The sequence below is a fragment of the Fomitopsis serialis genome (genome assembly GCF_022376445.1).
Source record: "Fomitopsis serialis strain Sig1Antser10 chromosome Unknown B0H18scaffold_115, whole genome shotgun sequence".
Lineage (NCBI taxonomy): Eukaryota > Fungi > Basidiomycota > Agaricomycetes > Polyporales > Fomitopsidaceae > Fomitopsis > Fomitopsis serialis.
Genome location: NW_025955075.1, coordinates 1 through 21,918, shown reverse-complemented (window position 1 = coordinate 21,918; position 21,918 = coordinate 1). Strand labels below are relative to the sequence as shown.

The 21,918-nt window shown below is 56.7% G+C and overlaps 5 protein-coding genes across 5 annotated transcripts; 4 read left to right on the top strand and 1 right to left on the bottom strand.

Annotated features, from left to right (window-relative positions):
* Positions 1-810: 810 nt before the first annotated feature.
* B0H18DRAFT_1037773 (Piwi-domain-containing protein) lies at positions 811-4,340 on the top strand. Its single transcript, XM_048030412.1, has 6 exons — positions 811-1,410; positions 1,460-1,947; positions 2,008-3,071; positions 3,125-3,235; positions 3,290-3,535; positions 3,600-4,340. The coding sequence occupies exons 1-6, from the start codon at positions 851-853 to the stop codon at positions 3,966-3,968; spliced, it is 2,838 nt and encodes a 945-aa protein (XP_047887791.1). The 5' UTR covers positions 811-850; the 3' UTR covers positions 3,969-4,340.
* A 4,338-nt stretch (positions 4,341-8,678) lies between these two features.
* Positions 8,679-10,641, top strand: B0H18DRAFT_958762 (uncharacterized protein; the record flags this gene model as incomplete). Its single annotated transcript, XM_048042726.1, has 3 exons — positions 8,679-9,776; positions 9,880-10,065; positions 10,537-10,641. 3 exons carry the CDS (start codon positions 8,679-8,681, stop codon positions 10,639-10,641), a joined length of 1,389 nt encoding a protein of 462 aa, XP_047887790.1.
* A 3,790-nt stretch (positions 10,642-14,431) lies between these two features.
* B0H18DRAFT_884659 (uncharacterized protein) lies at positions 14,432-15,577 on the top strand (the record flags this gene model as incomplete). Its single annotated transcript, XM_048041032.1, has 1 exon — positions 14,432-15,577. A coding segment is annotated over one exon (1,146 nt), but the record flags the coding sequence as incomplete, so codon positions are not given.
* Positions 15,578-18,506: 2,929 nt separating this feature from the next.
* On the top strand, positions 18,507-19,291 carry B0H18DRAFT_884683 (uncharacterized protein; the record flags this gene model as incomplete). The annotated part of the gene is made up of 2 exons (XM_048041035.1): positions 18,507-18,785; positions 18,842-19,291. Coding segments are annotated over 2 exons (729 nt in total), but the record flags the coding sequence as incomplete, so codon positions are not given.
* Positions 19,292-19,443: 152 nt separating this feature from the next.
* On the bottom strand, positions 19,444-21,238 carry B0H18DRAFT_1124117 (peptidase family M48-domain-containing protein; the record flags this gene model as incomplete). The annotated part of the gene is made up of 8 exons (XM_048034797.1): positions 19,444-19,546; positions 19,593-19,795; positions 19,846-20,033; positions 20,098-20,167; positions 20,226-20,433; positions 20,504-20,757; positions 20,818-21,058; positions 21,108-21,238. 8 exons carry the CDS (start codon positions 21,236-21,238, stop codon positions 19,444-19,446), a joined length of 1,398 nt encoding a protein of 465 aa, XP_047887787.1.
* Between the last annotated feature and the right edge of the window lie 680 nt (positions 21,239-21,918).

Genomic DNA, 21,918 nt, shown 5'->3' with positions numbered 1-21,918 from the left:
CGGTGGCGTGTGTATATCGACCAAATATGGCAACCTGCTCCTCCTACTTGAGGCGTCTAAAACCCAAAGAGTAAACGATATGAATGATGGATCCTGGTGAGTTCCGGGCATAGTCAATATTTCCTGAGCTACTGAAATGACTGACTACCTACCAAAAGCGTCGGGATACACGATGGAGATGATATGTTCCCCTCCCAAGGTATGCATATCATTATATCATAGGCCAGGACTCCCGGCTCGTGCTCACTGCTAGCGCTGTGCCGCACTACTTAGAGTTCATACGGGCGCAGTCAAGGTTATACCCGCTGGTCGATGAAGATGTCTTGTGACTATGTAGTCTGCCTCGCGGCTTCACGCCCTACAAGGGTTGTGACTACCCGGCCGCATCTCCTGTCCGTACGTGTACTAAGTTACATCGCTGAGTTTTCATCGGTGAGCCCTCCCTTGTCTTGCCGTTCAACTCACTGATAGTGGACAAGTGCATACCAGCTTACTCAGGAGGTTCATCATGTCGGACCCTAATGCATGGCATGCCGCTCCTAGTCGGGCACGAGGCGGTGGTCGAGTGCGAGGTTACGACCGAGGCGGCTCCCAGCGTGGAAGAGGCCGCGGACAGGTATCCAGCGATCAGTCGGGAGTACCACCTCCCGCCTCTCCAGCATTGTCTGAGAGTGGTGGGCAGCAAGCGGGGAGTGCAAGCGCGAGCGGGGTTGGTGGGAGGGGCTGGCGGGCGTCGCCGCGTGGAGGTCCTCCTAACACAGTACCAAGGGGGTCTCCTGGCGAGAGGGGTGGGTACATCCCTCGAGGCGATCAGCAAGGTAGGGGCTACCCGCGAGGGCGTGCCTCGGACATGCCTGGAAGGGGCCTGGCGCCCCCATCCACGCGTGCTCGAGGCCAGTTCGATAGTGGTCGTGGTCCCGGGCCCATGCGCGGGCGTGGGCGCGGTGCTCCTCAGGTCTTCGCTGCTGATGTCCCAGCCGTCGAGGATGAGCGGCTTGCTTCTCACGACACGCTCCTCGAGGGCTTCGCTGCCGTCGAGAGTGGGCCGGAGTTCCCGCTCCCGCCTGCGTCTGGGACCAAAGGCATCAACATCACGCTTCGGACCAACCTGCTACCTACGAACTTCGACGCAAAGACATACTTCGACTACGAACTCAAGTTTCAACCCACAAAGGCCGTCACCGCCGATCGCAAGGCAAAGGTACTCGCGCTCGTTGAGGCACACGCTGATTTCGCCAACTATAACGGCCGCGTTGCCCACGATGGTAGTCAGCGCTTGCTCTCCGTTGCAAGACTACCAGATCCGTTCACAATCAATGTCGAGCTCGGAGGGGAAGGCAATCGGGAACCCCAGATTATCTCCGTTGAGTTTGTACTTAAACACGAGCTAGACATGGGCATGTTGCGTAGGTGAGTGTGTCAACTGGATTGGTCATGCTACTAGCACTAACGCAATCAGATATGCGGATGGCGACCTAGAGTGCAGGGACATCGACATACAATTATATGTTTCCGCTCTCCAGCTCGTCACTCAACAGCACGCCCGTAAAAATGGAACTCGAATCGGCAGAGACACCCAGACCCGTTTCTTCTTCCGGTCCTTGACCGAACAATCGCCTATCATGTTGGGCGGAGGGCTCGAGGCCTGGAGAGGCTTCTTCATGTCCATCCGCCCGACATACGAGCAGATGATGACCAACATCAATCCCGGCATAGCGCCGTTTTACATCCCCAGAAACTTGGCCGAGGCGATGTTCGCCTCCATGCAGCAGAACAGAGGACTTGTTGCCCCCGACTTCGGGCGCAAGCTGAAGGTGATCACCACGTATCAGGGATACGAGAAGACGTGGACCATTCAGAAGGTCTTGGACACTACGGCTCAGATGACGACATTCTACCATAGAGGAATGGGCAAGACAGTTTCTGTCGCGGAGCATTTCGCGAGTGGTACGTGTCATGCTTGTCTTCCAAATGGTTGCTGACCTATAGATTCCCTACCCGACACAGCTTTTCCGAATATTCCGCTTCAGCACACCAACGATCTCCCATTGGTCTGTGTCCAGGAGAAGCCGTCGGCGATACATATACCCGCGGAACTGTGCGCGATCCCTCCAGGTCAACCGTATTTCGGGCAGCTGAACGGCGACGCGACGACGGTCATACTGAACCACGCTACCAACTTCCCGCATGTCAACGCGGAAATGATAATGAACGAGGGGTTCCAGTACCTTGGCCTCGGGGAAGACACTAACACCCCGGCCATGGACGCGTTCGGCGTACATGTCGAGCGCAAGATGTCGGTCGTCCCCGGCCGCATCCTGCCCCCGCCTACGCCACAGTACAAGTCCGGGAGCGCCCCTAGTTTCCAACCCGGGACGTGGAACTTTGCGCGAATGCAGTTCCAAGTCGGAGGTAGAGTGCCGAACTGGGCCGTCCTCCTGTTGTTACAAGGGAAGGGCACGTTCACGGGAGCGAGTGACGCCAGCTTGAGGCCCTTCCTCGACGCGTTCGTGAGTCTGTGCAAGAAGAGCGGGATCGGCTTCACTGCGACGAGCCCACCCATCCTCGAAGCGCGTTTGCCGTTCAGCGATGATCGCCACAGAACAGAAGCGATCAAGACCATACGGACGACACTCGAGACTCACGTCAAGACCGCGAGGCCGCCCCCGAAGTTCATCCTCGTACTCCTCGCAGACGAGGACAGCAGGGTCTACTGCGGGCTGAAGCGCATATGCGACATGGAGCTCGGCGTGCACACTGTCGGCATGCAGCCCTCGAAGGCGATGAACCCCAAGGGCCAGGGTGCATACTTCGGCAACGTCGCGCTCAAGCTGAATATGAAGCTCGGCGGCGTGAACCACGTCTTGGACGCTGTGTCCACGAGGTGGCTGAAGGATACGATGCTGAAGGACACGATGCTGATCGGCCTCGATGTGACCCATGCGAGCATGAGCAGCAAGGCGGGGTCGCCGTCGTTGGCGGCTATCGTTGCGAGCATAGACAACAATTTCAGTAACTACCCGGCGGAGCTGCGCATGCAGAGGCCTGCGGAGAACAAAGAGTCGAAGGAGGTATGGCATTGCGCTGTAGTACATCGCGTCACACAAGCTAACGGCACACCCAGGTCGTCGCGGATCTGACGGACATGGTGACTGGAAGACTGCAGCTCTACAAGCAAAAGAACAAAGGGAAACTCCCGGCGAAGATCATCGTGTACCGAGACGGTCTGGGCGACGTACGTCCTCTATGAATGGCTCGACGTAACGACCTGACGCGGCACATTTTTCAGAGCCAATATCGCCAAACGATCTTGGATAGGGAACTCCCCTCCATCAAGGCCGCTTTCGGTGCTGTGACAACGCCAGGCTCGCCGGCCTATGCGCCGACACTGACGATCGTTGTGTGCGTCAAGCGCCACAACACGCGTTTCTATCCTACGGAGACAGAGCACATGTCGCCCAACGGGAACACGCTTCCCGGGACCATCGTTGACAAGGGTGTCGGAAACCCGTTCTTGTTCGAGTTCTATCTTCAGGTAAGCCGCCTCAGTAGGCTCACTGTTTACTTCTGATCGCCAGCTGACGACTCATCATGATCAGGCACACGTTGGCTTGCAGGGCACAGTAAAGCCCACCCGCTACGTCGTCATCTACGACGAGATCGGCTTCACTTCGAATGATCTCCAGCAGGGCACGCACATGCTGTGCTACCTCTTCCCTCGCGCCACGAAGGCGGTCAGCCTCGTCCCTCCTGCGTACCTCGCTGACCTGGCGTGCGAAAGGGCAAGGGCCTGGCTGGACACGATCATGAACACGGGAGATCAGCTGGCCGACGTCAGCAGCGGCCAGGGAAAGGGCAAGAGGATGCGCGCGACTGAGGAGGAGAAAGCGCAGGTCCTGGACGAGGCGATGAAGATGTGGGGCGGCGGTGTGCACCCCAACCTCGGAGATAGTATGTTCTATATCTGAGATCTGCCAGTGAGGCCTGAGGCCTGAGGGCGCAGCTGTGACGCTGGAGGAAGCTGCAGTGAAAGAGAGCGAGTGAAGGTACGGTCGGCTTGCTACGTGAGTCCCAATGTCAATGTCGTGGTACTTCTTGTTGATGCCACTGCCAGTCAAAAGGAAAGAGCGGATTGCGCGTATTCTTGTGTATGGTTACTATCTTTTCGTCCACGCTCCCTGTGTGCTGTGTACTACGTACTCATGTACAATGTGTTACGGTAGACTGTAGTAGTATCTACATACAGATTGTAAATACAGATTGGTATAGGTCTAGACTGCATATAAGGCCCCAGCTTGAAGCTGGCGCTTATTGACATGCAGTATATATGGAGTCGGCCGTCCCTCAAACCCAGTGAAAAACACATCTGCTGGGAGATGCTCTGAGATGCTCGGAGCTGCTCGGTGGGGCCGCTGTCAAAAGGACATCTGCGAGCAGCTCTGAGCAGCCTGGAGCATGAAATCCGGACTTTTCGCATTTTTCTAGATGCTCGGAGCTGCTCTGAGTGTGAAAATTATGCGTATGCAGCTGGGAGCAGATCCGGGCATATTGCTAGATGCTCCTGTATTGCACTAGCTGCCAGAAAAATATTGCATTTATCGTGTATACGTTGCCCGCATCCTGTGCCGCCCGCGCCCTGCATACCGCGCCCGCGCCTGCGCGCCCGCACCCTGCGTACCGCCCGCGATATTGTGCTCGCCGACAGCATACCACGCCCGCCACCCGCATATCGCGCCCACGCGTTCCCGCCCAGCCACCCCGGACGCTACCTGCATACTACGCCCACCCGCTTCCTACATATCGCGCCTCTCACTCGCACGTGCCTGCTCGCCCGTATTTCCGAGTCTTGACCATTGCACTTCACTTCTTCGCCTTCGATTTTTGGCCTTGATGCGCGGATTTGACAACTACTGTAGGTATCGACAAAATGTAAGGGTTACAAGCACTGCAGAGTCCTCCATATGCAAATGGCACGCACGAATAATTGAAGTCGGCCCCCGGGAGGGCTCGTCGCCGACGAGCCCTGTGCAGACCTTCTCGTGGTCCGGGGGGTAAGTAACCCTCTCGAGGGTGAAACGAACATGCACTGTAAGGTTCGCCGCAGCTGTTGAGCGCGACGACCGGGATCAGCTACGCTCTGCATCCAACGGGAACGAGGGCAATCCACCCCATTCCTCAAACACATAAGGTGTTAGCCTATACTCTATGTATACAGAGCTCATAAACGGGTGCACCCGACCACCTAGACACTACCAAAATGCGTCTGCAGACCGCACACAGCGGCTTCGACGCTACGACATGCATCCTGGGGCGGGCGCCAGGCCTCCCGCCAGCAGAGCTGGATGGCACGGCGCTTAGTTTAAGTTCAAGCCACAAAGGCTACACACACTAACAAAAGCCATAATCGGCCGAATACCGCCGAGACGGGCGTTACCCCTCGAGCAGCAACTGCAAAGACCAAACATACGCCGGTCTACACCTCCTACCACCTCTCCTTAATACATCCTCATCACAACACACCCCTTAACACGTGTCATAAGACGGAGCGCCTGTATAAATTATTAGAAGCAGAAGTTCCTTGCCGTAACGGACGCATCAGCGCTCACCTGGAACAAATGGCCATGCCAAACGTAAACGCCCACTCCCCCTGTTAAAAGAGTTCCTTAGTTTCCTCAATACTCTCTCCAACAGTCCCATGGCACCCACCAGTGAAGCCACCCGTGAAGCCACCCCCACAATGCAAACACAAAGGCGCCAAATCAAGCAACGTCCTAGGACGATCAAACCCTGGACCCCCACAGTCCTGAAGTTTGGAACGCCCACATCGCTGCCCCCCCCGACACCTCCTCTACCACCCCGCGCCACTCTTCCAAACCTCCAACTCCTGACCAGCCCGGCCAGAGCAATAACGATCGAGGTGGAGAACACCCCTGAGCGACGGGGATCGAGTTGGACGTGGATCGTCCGAACACGCCCGACCCGCCAAATCGAGTCTGGACAGCTAATCATCCTAGCTGCCGGACATCTCCAGTCCGGAGTCGGCCGCATTCGGGAGATCGCCGAGTTCAGACGCCACTGGATCACGTGGTCTATCGACGGGGGCCTAGTCCCATGTGACGTCCGAGTCCCAACGTCATGGTCCAGACTCGGAGACCGAGACCGAAGACTCCACACACGCCTATACCACCTCTTATCCCCGTCCCCACTCCCACACCAGCTCTTACTCAATGACCTCGCTCTCCTGGAGGGTAACGAGACACCCTACGAGTTCGACTCGGACTCGGACGACAGCGCAGACGATGAACCGAGCTACAACCACCAACGCGCTACGGCACGGAGGGATGCGAATGAAAGCTAGGCGATACGGACGCAGTAGAGAATGTCTAGATATTCCCCAGCTACCACTACTGATGTAAGCCGTTGATCACGGCAGATCACTCGCTTGAAATAAAGCCTCTCGTTATCCCGCGCACAGGCGCTCAATTAGACTACCCGTACCAACTGACTCCGCGACCTCCACTCTGAGTCCGCGACCGCCTGTCAATACTACACAGCCCGTGCCGCCCATTACTCCCAAACCCCAAAGCACCATCGGAAGATACCTCCACCGAACTGCTACGCAATGAGGGACACCGACTCTTGGATGAATATCTCTACACAAAAATCCCCGCCGGCCCCCCGATCTACTGCTGGGCACCATGCTTCCCATAAACTAGATCCGCTTCGAGGACAAAACCCAATTCCCCGATCACCAATAACCCCGCGGACAACCGAACGGCCATCACCTCACACGGTTTGACAGAGAAGCCATCAGCGCGTGGAAGCCGTCGCCGCGCCACCCCCGACATTGCCAATATCTTCGTCCAAATTAGGTATATGTGCCTTACAACTGTAAAGGCCGGACTCGCCTATACGCCTTCCACTCTCCCTCAACGCGAACTACGCCGAGACCACCGCCACCCTACACCGAGCCAAACCTAAAAGTCGCATCCTACAACGAACAGACAAAGACATTAACTAGGACAATGGTAAGTCACGCGGTAAATCCGTCATAATTGGATAGAAACGCCTTGAACAATGTCCCGCCTCCCGTACGAACACGCAATTTATTGCTGTGGCCGCCCAGTGTCGCCGCGTGAGTAAAGCAAATACCTGAGACATCCTAAGCTCGGCATGCACAGGATGACACTGAGGGTAACGAGCCGGCCGCACGGGCAACGAGCCACATCCAATCCTGGACGTCACATCGACAGGATTACTCAATGGCTGGCCATGAGGATAAAAGGAAGCACTGGTGGCTGCGCTCTTCACCACTTTAGAAAACTCTCCCCTCTGCCAGCTCCTGCCCATCATGCAACAGCCCTCAACCCCCACGAAAAATGGGTCCACCTCGCTTCCTCGTTTCGTCGGGTCCAGCCCAACATTCGCGCGCTCTAAGACTGGCATCCGCGCCGGCTCTCCCATACGCCGCCCCGTCAGCACCGCTCCCGTCGCTGTCTCCGGCAACCCCTGGGTGTCCCCGAGGGCCGTCTCGCCCGTCGAACGTACCGGCCTCACCTACGCTGCCATGGTGGCGGCGAAGCGCGCTTCGTCTTCGCCTCCGCCTCAGCCTCAGCCAACCTCGGAACAGCACACCGCGACCACCTCTGAGGCTACAGCCACGCCCTCCCTCACTAACTCCCAAGAGCAAGCCGAGGCCGCGTCGACGATCGACGGAAACGCCACGGAGGTCGGGAAGGATACGAACCTAGGCGAGAGAGAGACGACAGTGGTCGTTAAAAGTACGCAACCACACACCTTCCATACTTCTATCTCTAACATCCTCCTTTCAAGTCGAGGAAGAAGAGATCAACCTCGCCCCAATCGCCCGTACGCGTGCAGAGAAGAAGGCAGCGGCCTCTAAGCTCAAAAACAAGAAACAGCGCGCAAAAAAGAGCGCCAAGGCTGCCGGCAAGATGCCTGTGAACGTAGGGATAGGCCTACCTACCCCATAGACACCACGACGCCCGCGCAGCGACCATCAGAGAGGTCCGTCAGCGACGCTCGAAAGCGCCGAAGAGTGTCGACCGACGTAGACGGCAACACCGCCGAAGTTGGTACGATCCCGCGTGTCCAGGCCTCTCCCCGAGATCTCCTCTCCCGCCTCCCAACGTCCGCCCGGTCGTCATCTCCCTTCTCTCCTCTCCGAGCAGCGATGGAGACCCTCCGGCCGCTACAACGTCGGACATGGAGGAATCGGACTTCGCAATGCGGGAGCCGGACGAAATCGAGCTATCAACGGAGATAATACGTATGTTCTACGGTCTCAATCCGTACTTCACCGCTGACCAATACCGACCTCGACCCGTCGTCGCTATCCCCGCCCACCTCGTATCAGGCGGCAAGTCACCAAGTCAGCCGTACGTATGGAGCGTCCCGGGCAGCTCGAGCCGCGTCCGCGAATACCTCGCCAAGCAAAGCCTACGTGAAGATAGCCCCTACGTATTGGCCGTCGCTGAGCAAATTGAGGGGAACATAGAAGGTAAATAGCCTTATTATCCAGGCAATACCGGACGTGCACTAATACCTCAGCAGACCTATACGCATCTGCCTCTCCTCCACCGCTCCTCCAAGAGAGACAGCCCACGCACCAACCATCGACGAGACCGCCCTCGAGGACAATTGCAGGACCGTCACGTATGCCAATGGGCGTGAACCAAGGCGACCCTCTAGCCCCGTCCATGTACGTTATCACATTACAGGATGAGTATCCTGGCTCACCTCTTGTCACCACGAACGACACCAGCACGATGCCCCATTTCTCCAGACGACCTACCTCGCCGCCTGGTAGTGCTGCGGGAATGCTACCACCGCGGTCTCCTCCCAACCTGCTCCACCCGCGCCCCGTTCACTACGCTCCTGGTCCTTTTCCCCTCTTCCCGGACGATCCGATCGCACCGCCACGCGCCCGCCCGATCACACCTCCGGCCCCATTCAACGTGAGGCCGATCGCCCCGCTTGCTCCTTTCCCCGCTGGTCCGATCGCTCCCCTGCCTCCCTCGCACGGCAGTTCCGGCCCGCGGACGATGACCCGCGCGCCGCCGGGCGGATGGTTCCCGGTACAGAGCGATGACCCTTACGCGCCGTATGGCAACGTTCAGGCCGAACAACTCGTCCTCTGGACAACGGCGGACGACAACTGCGTCCTCATCCACTTCCCAGGTACCGGTGCGTGCGATAAGGGTAACTATGGACGGCTCTGCGTCGCAGCTGCGATCCTGAAGAACGAGTTCGGCGCTCCGGACGCGACCGTTACACAACCGATCGCCGCAAACCCACAGCCGCGTCCGAATGCCGAGCCCCACTACTACCGTGTCGGTAACCTTACGATTGCTCAACGCGAACGAATCCTGCGCCAGCAATGGGCCTCCACCACGTACGGGACGTTTGGCGCGATCGCAGCACCACACGACCCACCTACTTTCATCTGGGGCTTCCTTCACCCTGAACGCCTGGGCGTGACCACCGAGGAGGGCCTAGCAGCCGCCTTCGGCGACGGCTTCAAATCGGCGGTCCTGTCCGGCATCACCATCAACCACATCACGACGGACATCAACGCTGGAGGCCGGTGGCGCCACCTGACGGCCGACGCCGCTTTCCGCCTCATCATCCAATCTATCCGCGTCCGCATGATCACAATACGGGAAGGCCGCAACGATGACAAGGAACTCGTCGCTCTCCTCTACATTGAATCGCCAACCGCCGACGCAGCGGAATGGGTGAACTTCCGCGACAGCGTCCGCGCTTTCCCCTTTGGAAATGCTTTCGCTGGACCACCCGTACCGCTCATAACGACTTTCTTCTGCATGTACTGTCACGCTGCGGACCATCCCACTGCAGCCTGCTCTTTGCCGTCAACTCCCGGCTGGCACGGCCCTACCTTGGAAGAAGTCCGCGATGCCCTTGCCAACAACCGCCGCGGTCAGAACAATGACCAGAGAGGTCGAGGCGGTCGTGGCGGACGCGGCGGACGCACTCGCGGCGGCAACAGCCGTGGACGTTTCAACGATGCTAGAGCAGGCCAGCGTGCGTAACATGTACCGTCGTAATACCGATCTATCTGTCGCCTGTCGCCTTTGTATAATCCTACCTCGAATATCATGCATCTTCCGCATAACGGCCCACGAGCGTGATCCTAAAAAGTGATGTCTCCTACATTCTGAACTAACTCCCCTATCCCCCATGCCCAGCTGCCCGGGTGCCCAAATTTACTGACTGCTCTAAGCAGGACAGGAAAGCCTCGGTCTTCTGACGCATTCTAAACAGCGAAACGGGCACTATTTAGACTTGTCCGGGTTGAGAAACCAAGCAACTTAGCTTTGCGTGTCCCCTGAGAGAGCCAGGAGCGCTCTCCGCCCCCGGTGGATCGTTGTAGCCGGGAAGCGAACAGCAACGGCGAACATACATGAAACAAACCCCCCCCCACGGATGCATATCTGGCACACGGCACACATCTCCTCCGTCCAAGAGAGACCTGCGAACTCCCCGTCCAAGCAGATCTTGAGGACCGGATGGAGGAACCCGGTGACGGGGCTGCTCCTGACACCTCACTCTTCACGCCTCGTCGAGATGAAAGGACAGGAGCCCGAGCTCAGAGGGTAACACCCTCAACCCAGGCACACAGAGAATCAGCGCCGAGAACAGGACGTAAGACAAAAGCTAATATCCATATCGGTTCTCTGAACATGAACGGAAGGAGCGGGATAATAAGCCCCAATAATCAGAAATGGAATGAGCTGAATCAACTAATGCGAGAAGCGAAAATCGGCATACTCTGCTTACAAGAAACCCACCTAACCAAAGAAGACGAAGAGATGATAAACCGCTTATACGGCCGTCGCATAACTCTACACAACTCTAGCTCAGAATCTGCGTCGTCCACCCAGGGCGTCTCCATTGTCCTTAACCGTGAACTTGTCGATGTGAAGGGGATCCAGTTCTCGGAAATCATCCCTGGTCGAGCGATGATTCTGCGCATGCATTGGCACGCTGACAAGTACCTTACGATCATGAATGTATACGCACCAAACCCCGCGCATGAAAATGCAGCCTTTTGGAAACTACTCCTTGAGCTAGCTGAAAAGGGAAGATATCGAAAACCAGATATATTCGCCGGAGACTTCAACATCGTCGAGGAAGCTATAGACAGACAACCAGCTAGGGAAGACTCGCCCCAAGCTGTTCAGAACCTGCGTGATCTCCTCCGCTTCCTAGATGTGTATGACGGATGGCGTATGACAGAACCCACAATGAAGGACTTCACATTCCCACAACGGGGCAGCATAACGCGATCGAGGATAGACCGAATATACGCAACAAATGACATAATCAGAACATCTCATGAATGGACGATACAAACAACGGGAGTAAGCACTGACCACAGACTGGTTAGCGCAGCCCTAAGCGCGAAAACCACTCCCTTCATAGGCAGAGGACGGTGGGCCCTACCAATCCATATCATGGAAAACGACGATTTCCGGAGAGATGTAACAACCCTAGGGAAGAAGGCAATATCAGAAATGAGGGCGCTGACCCAAAAAGAACATAGAGACCACAATCGCACACCTCAACACGTCCACAGCCAGTTCAAGAAAGACCTTGTCAAACTTGCACGAGACAAACTGCGAAAATCGGCCCCTAAACTAAAAGCGACAATAGAAAAGCTCACAGAACACCTACATAAAATCGGTCACTCACCTGTCGCAGACTCCTCGGAACCGCTACAGAACGATGCGGCAGTCCTCCAGAATAGAATACTGGAGCTAGAGAAGATGAAACGATCCCTCTCCAAACTGAGTACAACAGCTCGCTACGTGATGAACTCTGAAAAGGTGACGAAATACTGGTCAGCAATCAACAGAGACCGCAGACCGCGTGATGTGATGTACTCTCTTCGCATCCCCGCCTCGAACCCGCCAACCTTTGAAACACGCTCCGACAAAATGGCGGAACTAGCAAAAGATTACCATGATAACATTCAAAATACAAACCCACCAGACTTTACAATAGATGGCCAACTCGCGGCCACCGAGGAAGTTTTGCAAACGGTGAATTCTGCCCTCGACCAGGAAGACAAGGACTTCCTATCAGCGACTGTTAGCAAAGAGGACATAAAAGAAGCCCTTAGACACTCACAAACAGGCCGTGCCGCGGGACTAGACGGCATCCCCTACGAATTCTGGAAGGTGTTCATGTCAGGAGACTCCGACGCGGGCGACTTCAACAGTCTGGAATACCTCGAATGCCTGTACAACGACATGGAAGTAAACGGCCTCCCTCCTAACAGCAACTTCGCTGAAGGATGGCTGTGCCCGCTCTACAAAAAGGGAGACAGAAGGGAAATAAGCAATTACTGACCTATAACTCTCCTAAACACGGATTATAAGATCTACACGAGAGTACTCACCTCACGCCTAGGCCAAGTCGCAGGGAAGATCATACACGACGACCAAGCTGGTTTCGTCCCCGGCCGACATATTGAGGACCAAACGCAAACATGCCGCGTCCTAGTTGACTACGCTGAAGCTACAGAAGAGGACGGCGTCATCGTCGCACTCGACCAGGAAAAAGCATATGATAAAATTGACCATGCTTACCTATGGCGAACCCTAGAAGCCTTCCACCTACCTCGCCACTTCATTGACAAAGTCAAAACCCTGTACTCAGACGCGCGAACCGTAGTCATTGTAAACGGTGAGACTAGCTCCTTCTTCAAAGTTACCAGAGGGGTACGCCAAGGCGACCCACTGTCATGCCTTATATTTGACATAGCAATAGAGCCACTAGCACACGCACTCCGGCGGTCGGAGTTAAAAGGCTTCGCCATTCCCGGTGCAAAAGATAGACTAGTCACCAAGCTGTTCGCAGACGACACGTCCGCTTTCCTGTCGAAAAGCGACGAATGGCCCACTCTGTGGACGATCTTGACGAAATGGTGCATGGCCTCACGCGCTAAGTTCAACGACGGAAAAACGGAAGTCATTCCGGTCGGTTCGGAAGATTACAGACACGCGGTGCTCCAATCCCGGCGCCTCGACCCCGAAAAACAGAACTCACCGATCATACCACCCCACGTCCGCATAGCAAAGGAGGGCGAACCTGTTAGGATCCTCGGAGCCTGGGTAGGGAACGGAGTAAGCCAGGTCAGCGTATGGACCCCAGCCCTCCAGAAGATCCGTGCCTTCCTAGAGAGATGGGGCCAATGCCGACCCTCGATGCTCGGGAAGAGGCACATCGTTCAGATGGGCCCGGGGGGAATCTCGCAATACCTGACCGTCGTCCAAGGTATGCCCAAGTCCATAGAAACTGAACTCACCAAGATAGTCCGCACCTTTATGTGGGGAAATAACGGAGTCCCCCCTGTGAACCTGAACACTTTGCACCTCCCCGTCCAACAGGGCGGCCTCGGTCTTCTCGACATAAAGGCCAGAAACGAAGCTGTGAACCTGATGTGGATCAAACGGTATCTCAACCTCGAGAGTAACAGACCCACCTGGGCGTACGCGATGGATGCCATTATAAACAAGCACGTAACCAAGGAAGCCGGGGCAATCCAACCTAAGACCCAACTAAACACGTTCCTGCAAAGCTGGAACACCTCGCGAAGCGCGAAATCCGGCCTACCATCGTATATCAGAGATATGCTGTCAACGAGCAAGAAATACGGAGTTCACCTTGAGGCGCTGCGGGTAGACGAACCACTCAAGAAGCTCCTGCCAACGTGGTATCACCTAGGCGCCACGAAAGCACTCCGAAGGCTAAACAACTCAGCAGTTAGCAAATGCCTGAGAGACAACCATGCGGTCAACCTCATATCGGACCTGCTGCGCTCCACGCGATCAACATGCGGCACGTCCATCCCGACGCAACCCACTCCCCCCACTGGGGTAAGGACAACTGCCCATGCGTTGAATGCCGAACCTCACGAACAGACGGATGTAAACACCCGGAGAAGTGTAGATTAGCAGCCTTCAGGATATTGAGTGAAATCCTACCGAAATGGAACCCGCTGGTGACCAACTACACAGACGGTCTGACACTCACGTCTCGCAGAGTGTCCAAGAACGATGGAGCCAAGATCGATGAAGGGGACACCGTCCTCTTCAACCCATCGATCACCGCACGCGGAGGCATATCTGAATCCTTCCGCGCTTTCGTCAGCAAGCATACACAACAAGACCCACCCACCCACAGACAGAGACCGGGCCGGATCGTCCATAACGAAGCAACGACAGTCTATATTTTCCCCACGCGCGCGGTAAAGAAATCATCAAGGAACGACCCTCCCCAACCAGCCCCTCCGCACGCAGTGTATTTCGGTCCACAAGACGCCAGGAACGCCCTGTTCACGGTGACTACTGAGAGGAATACTCACCAAATAGTCCCAGGCGACCTAGCGGTCGCCATCTACGTTGTGGAACAAACCCCACTTGACGTGCCTCTACACATAATATGCACAACTAGCCTACTGGCCGAAACAATCATGGATAAATTGCCGGAATGGGAGGACCGAGGCTGGGTAGACGTCGCCCTAGAAGAACATATGAGAACGATACTGAACAAACTGCGGCAGCGATGCGCGCCCACTACATTCGGACGCGCGAATAAACCCAATGACCTGAAGACATTGGAAACTGCTCGACAACAAGCATCCAGTCCTGAACACCTCGATTTCACTAGGAAAGAACACGCACCTCTAACCCGTGATGCCCGTTTTGAAGTCACCGGCGCCCGCCTTGTGACACTCACACAAGCCATCGCATACAGAGGCATCCTCAAACATAAGGACACCCCTATGCGGAAAATGACCGAGCGTAACTTGACCGCCATCCGCCAAGCTAACATAACGACCGGTCCGGTGGGACATGCGTCGATCTGGCTAACCAGCCGACACAAGGACTTCAGCAGACCCTTCGCCGTCTTCCTGTGGAAGAGCATCCATGGCGGCCTGAAATGCGGTGAATTCTGGCTGAAAATTCCGAATTATGAGGACAGAGCCCAATGCAGCTTCTGCGGGGCCCTCGAATCGATCTCACATATCCTCTTCGAGTGCCGAGCCACAGGTCAGAAAGTGATATGGGGGATAGCTGCCTCGATATGGAAAAAGAAAAACTTGCCGTGGAATACTCCAACGATGGAGTCGATCCACGGCCTCGGACTTGCGAAATGGACTGACAGCAAAAACAAAATAAGGCCTGGAGCAACTCGACTCTGGAGAATCCTCATCTCTGAAGCAGCCCACCTAATATGGAAACTCCGTTGCGAAAGGGTAATCGGTCACGAGACCGACGAAAATTGGAACCACGTGGAATCCCATGTACGACGTAAATTCATATTCACTCTGAACGGTAGACTTGCAACGGATGCAGAGGCCACAAGGCGTAAATACGGAAAACTAGCTTTCAACCGCGATCTGATCACCGCCACTTGGAACGGCACAATCTTCGACGAACTCGCGCTCCCCGAAGACTGGACCCAGTGCAGAGGCTTTTTAGTGGGTAGTTCACCAACTCTCCGTCTCTTCCTAGACCCCGGGTGACGAGCCCCACACTGGTTTGTTGAAACCGTGTGTAAACAGCATTTTTTCCGTGGACTGCACTAACGGGGAAACCCGTTCGCAAGCTGGACGTCCGGGGCTGACCAATTGTCAACTGCCGGCGTCTGTTAAAGCCCTCCAAAAAAAAAAAAAAAAAAAAAAAATAATTGAAGTCGGGAACATTCAGGGCCTTCTTTCCTGTCGCTCGCTGGTGTCATCGGACAGGTATCAGTCTTGCTATCTGCGATGTACACTCCGAGACGTACCATAGAACATACCTCGCATCGATGGTGGTTCCTGTCATGAAAACGCACGACTTGCGCGTGCGTTCCTCAGGCTGGTTCTGCTTGTACTGCATCAGTCATTGTCCAGTCTACAATGCCATTGAGTCGGCTAGGCATCCGCGGAGGGAGGGCGGCCATGGCTACGCGAAGTTTCGGGTGACGGCGTGGGATCTCGCACTCACGGACAAAGATATAAGGCAGAGGGAAGCGACGTGCTTTTGCAGACCACCAGCTCCTCCCGTCTCCCAATCTTGTCCTGCGCGCAGCACAGATCCCTCGCACGGTAAGTTCGTGTTCGTGTCCACGTGCGTCTCCCTGCTGACGTGTCCGTTCATCAGTCGAGCGTGTGTGGTGCCGTCGTAGTGTGCGTATGTCGATGAGCATGGACGTCGGTGAACAGGTGAATCCACGTCGACGTATATGTGCGAGGTCACTCACTGATTGACCCACTTGACCCTCGATGCGCCCCGCCGTGACGCAACCATGCGTGACGATGGCGAACGCGTGCGCTCGGTACGAGGGTCGAGTGATGCGTGGTAGGTCAGTCTTTTGGGCACGGTGCACTGCATACTCGCTGAACGGTTCCATACAGGGAATCGTCCGGTCCCTGAAAGTCGAGCCGAGAGTGACCGTGACATGCGTGCACACCACACTTGATGATTCGGGGGAGAAGCATCGAGCTGTGGTACTGTCGTGGTAGCGGGGCACAGATGGGGGTCGAGTCGATAGCACGTACCGTAGTCGATTGACATTCGTAGACCAAGGGTCCAAGACGGCTGACGCCGTGCCTGTCGTGCGCGTGCATGCTCTAGCAGATGCGTCTGGGCACGCTATGTCGCATGCGTGGCCCAGCGGCTGCATCGTCGTCATTCAGAGGGATGTCCACGAAGGTGGGTGGCAGAGCGACGCCGTGTGACGTCGCTCCGTCGTTGACCACGCGTCGTGTGTTGCGTGGTGGGGTCCGTCGCGTCGCTAGTGCGTATGGTTCGACGAGTCGGGGCTGGGCGTATCCCGTGCGAGGTCGTCGTATTAGGTCTTCGTGTGCCGCGCATAGACTCAATAAATGCGCACGACAAAGTCACGAAACAACGAAACGCGCCTCTACAAGCTGAACAAGGTCGGATACATTGGGAGTGTCTGCAGACTCGCCTCGGCTGCGTGGATCGAGCTGGCGTGTCGGCGAGCACGGGAGGAGCAAGGGGAAGGCGTGGGGGGCAGAGAGACGACGGGAGGGCAACGAGGAGCAGAGCGCAGGGGGAAGGCAGAGTGCGACGGACGGGTGCTTGGAGGGCGTTCGACGGAGACTCGACTGGCGGACGATGGCCGTCGAGACAGCGTCGGGAGGCCGTCAGACGCGGTCAGAGGCGCGTTCGAGGGTGGGGCGCCAGCCAATCAGTGCGCTGGGCACGCGCGTCGGCACTCCGAAGTTGGCCTTCGAGGCCGTCCATTACATGGCGCGGTGTGCTAGGAACGAACGTGCGAGTGGACGGGCAGCTAAAGTGTGAGCGAGATGTGCGGGGAGGGAAAACAAGGAGGGGGCGGGCGAGCAAGGTGTGCGCGCAGGCAAGAAGGTGCGTGGCAAGTGAGAAAGATGCATGGGCGAGAGAAGAGACACGTAAGCAGATGAGACGGGCATACAGCAGGGTGAGCGGGCGGGCGGTAGACAAGCAGCGGGCAATTACATTAGGTGATGGTGGTGGTAAGAGCATGAGAGAGGGGGGCAGGAAGACGTCGACGACGACGACGGCCGTCGCTGCAAAGACATTACGTCAGACCAGAACGGGCGGGAACGTTAGCGATATCATAATGCGCACCGCGCAGTGGTACCGTAAGTGCTTAACGCAAGGGGGTGGACTCGACAGCGATATCGATGGGCTACAGCTCCAACTCAGAGGCAAAAGACTCTAAGCACCAACGACGACGAGTTATCTCGCTGACAAGCTGTCATTTAGTGACTTTGCTGTAAGCTGTTAGCAGCTCCGAGCAGATTCGGGCACATTTCGACGACGCGCGCAGCTCCCAGCAGCTTGGATCATCTCCCAGCAGATGCGTTTTTCATTGGGCCTCAAACGCTGCACGCGCTGTATCTCTAGTATCTCCTCGCCCTATACATCGACAACGCTAAGTTCTATGTCTACCACAAAGACCAGGAAGCGCAAACAACCTCCGCGTCCTCGCGGCCGCGACCGCTGGGCCGTCGCAGAGGAACACGACGTGCCCAGCGCACCGGATCCCGCACTGTTCGTCCAGGCGCACGAAGCGGATGTCGTCCGCGGGCCTCGAGCCCACGCAGCGGCTGACTCTCTGGAAGTGTCTTACTACGAGGACGCCGGGAAACGCAAGGCTCGTATCGGGGAAGGGCTCATCAAGTGGCAGGGCGCTGCCGGTGGACGTGTGGAGGTTGAGGACGATGGAGAGGAGCTGGTCTCGCTCGGCCAAGCTTCCACCACAGAGCGGCGAGATGAAGAGGACGCGGAGGGTCTGTGGATGGACAGGTAGGCCTTTCCCAGCACTGGCCTGCTACGCACCTCCGTAGGGCACCGACGGGGCGTTGGCTGTGATCGCGACTCAGGACTCTGGTGAATTCAAACATTCGGGAACGGCTCGTTTCGATCTCTTCACTTCGCAGAAGTACTAACATACAGTGCAGGTACGATGCACGACTGCTCCTGGACGCTCTACCATCCATCTCGTACGATATACCCTCAGACGTGCCCAGCTCCCCCGGCGGGTGGTCCGACCTACCATCCGACGCAGAAGACACATTCTTTTTCTCATCAGACGAGGTCGAGGAATACCGGAGAGACAAACGACGCCGTCTCATTGATCAAGGCAGAGAGGATCGACTACGAGCGCTACGCTCTGAGGCGGAGGCGGAGGCAGACGAGCAGCCTGCCGAAGAGCAATGGGGCGGGAGTGACGAAGAGGTCTGTAACCCGACGACCTTACATCTTACAAAGTATTGACCTCGTTGATCTCATAGCCCGACGAGACTGAGAGGGACCTCATGCGCCGCACGGCGTCCCACGTCCTCAGCTCGCCGAACCCTGCACAACTCGAGATGCGCATCCTGGCGAATCACGGCGCAGACCGCCGTTTCGCATTCCTCAAGGGCCGCTGGTCCCGCGCGTGGCGGCTTGCCAAGACTCACGCCAGGATGGACAAGGAACAAGAGCAAAAGGCGCAACCCAAATCTAGCCTTGGGGGGTTAGCGGGCTACGGTGGATCGGACAGCGAAGCTGACAGTGACTCAGATCGGTCAGGAGATGATGTGGAGAAGACGATGAGAAAGTCGCAGACGGACGAGAAGCCGCCGACGATGGGTTCTGCGGATGTCCAAGACGACGAAGCGAAAGCCGCCAGACGAGTGCGAGCGAGAGAGTGGGCGGAGAAGCGGCGGCTGAAGCAGACCGCCTCTGAGGGCGGGTCGTAGTTACTTTCGCAGTCCGTGTCCATAGGCCTGTGCGAGATAACAATATATAATCATTCCCCCCTACATAACTTACTTTCCCTCGTGGGTGGTCTTTTCAAGAAGGTTCACGTCTCTGAGACAGAACACACCTGTGCCCTCGAAGGCGGAGTGCATCAAAGCTCCTTCTTGCTCGCACTCGCCGCGGCGCTCTTGAAGCCCTCCAATGCGCGCAACCGCTCCGTGAGGGTCGGGTGCGAGTGGTGATACGCCGAGTACCTGCAGCGCGTCAGCATTTTCAGAGACAACACCGCGAGGTACTCACAGCCAGTCAACCCAGACGGTAGAGAGGTTCTTCACGTGGAGGGTGGTGAGCGCGCGGCCGAGGCGGTCGCCCATGTCGGCCATCTCCTCCGCCTTGAGCATGCTCTGGAGCTCGCACGCGAACCGGTCCGCCTCGTACTCGAACTTGCGGCTCACCGCGTTCAGCGCGATGCCCGCGATTGACTCGAGCGGCGAGATAATCATCTGCACGGCGTCAGCTCGCCCAGTAAGAGAGCGGATGAGGGGCGACGCACCTGGAAGAGGAGGAACGCGACGATGGTGGGCGGGCGGGCGGCGACCTGCGCAGGGAAGTCGAACGCGCGGAGAACGGGCGGCGCGTGCAGGAAGGCGGGGAAGAGCGCGAGGATGGAGAAGAGGTGCAGCTGCGAGACGAGCATCATCTTCGTCGGGTGGAGGTAGTACCAGTGTCCGAGCTCATGTGCTATCCGCCGACAGCGCCTCAGTATGCCGTACTCGGTTGGAAAAAGGTGCGCGAGGGAACGCACCGAGAACGGCCTCGACCTCGCCAGCCTTGCTCTGCTGGATGAGCGTGTCGAAGACGACGATGTGCTTGCTCTGGGTTGATTCTAATGAGTTCCAAACCACACATGAGGTAACGCAGGACGGTACGCACCCACGGGAGACCGTAGAAGTACGCGTTGCTGTGCGAGCTGCGCTTCGAGCCGTCGATCTCGTACAGGTGCGTGAGCGGGAACTTAAGGCGCGCCGCGAGCGCCTCGATGCGTGTACGGAGCTCGCCGTCCGCGAGGGGCGAGAGCTTGTTGAACAGGGGCTGGATGAGCGTCGGGTAGATGACCACCATCGTCAGCTGGAACGCGATCCTGTCGGCCCGAGTTAGCACCCATCCGTCTGTCGCAAGACTCCTGGGCAACTGGGAACAGAAAGACGCACATGAAGGCCATGAGCCACGGCACGAAGCGGTCGCCGGCCCACTTGAAGATCCAGAGGAAGGCGGAGAGAAAGGGTGGCGCGAGGGCGAGGCCGACGGCCCAGCCCTTGAGCATGTCGGCGACGAAGAGCGCGGGTGTCGTCTTGTTGAAGCCGTGTTTCTCCTCGAGGACGAACGTCTGGTAGACCGAGAACGGCAGGCTGGGCAGCGAGGACACGAAGAACAGGACGATAGCGAAGACGTTGGATTGGGTGATCTAGTAGTGAATGAGTGAGTTGACCGGTGTCGTGAGCTCTGCTCAAAGTCCTCGACTTACCTCGTACTCAGGCCCATAGCCGAACCTCGCGGTCAGACTCCCTGCTACGCCCCATGCCCATGCATATATGCCATAATGAAGCATGAAGGAGTCCACCGCTTGCTTGTACAAGCCTGTGACGAGCGAGAACTTGGCCTTGTCCTTGCCATACGCCTGCGACTTTGTGTACACTTCGCCGGTGAAGTGTTCTGCGAGCGCTGGTGGGGGTGTAGGCTTAGAGTACAGAGGATATTGCCGAAGTCTGGAGCACCTCTCAGGTCAAACCGCAATCTGAAAGGCGAAAGGCGTACATGAGGTAGGACTCGAACAAGCAGACGGCCCACGAGAACGCTTGCACATAGGTCTTCCAGTCTATCGAGTCGACGGCGACGAATGCCAGACGACGCTCGATTGCACCGAGTTGCGTGTGTAGGATGTCCATTTCGCACGTACCCTGGAGGCGGGAGGGAGTACGTGGGGAGGAGGAGGTCGTTGTAAAACCTGAGTGGCCGAGGCAATGCAGCACTCGTCCCAGACGCGCCCGTGGTGGTACGTGTCGCGCTTCACGTGCTTCGTGTACTTATTCGCTACTAACTTACTAGAGTCTATGAGTACTACTGTGAGCTCAAGTTTCATTCTGAGTCACTTGCCCAGCAAGACAGCAGTGATACGAGAAAATAGCCGACTGATGCCCAAACACTGGATAACAACCTAGAGACCCCCAAGCAGTATGTCTACCAGGTCGCGATTTAGCTCGTCACCACCAACGCCACTAAGGCTTCATTGCAACGGAGATCCCCTGAAGCACCTGTGCTGATTGTCAATCACACTGGCACAAGCAAGAACTCACGGGAGCTATACTTATAAGCAGCCCGAAGTTCCAATGATACAGAAAGAACAATACAATCAAGCATTACAAGGCATGACACAGTACATCATTGCGATTGCTCAGCATAAACCTGTCTCGGGGTCAGATAAACCGGCGAGGTGAGATGGATAAACACACCTTAATGGTCTTATCCGCACCGCCGGTAATCAAGCGTGTACCGGTCATGTCGAATGTTGAAGCAGAACACGCCAGCCTCCGCCTCGAGCGAGCCAGGTTGCGGGATATCGTCCATG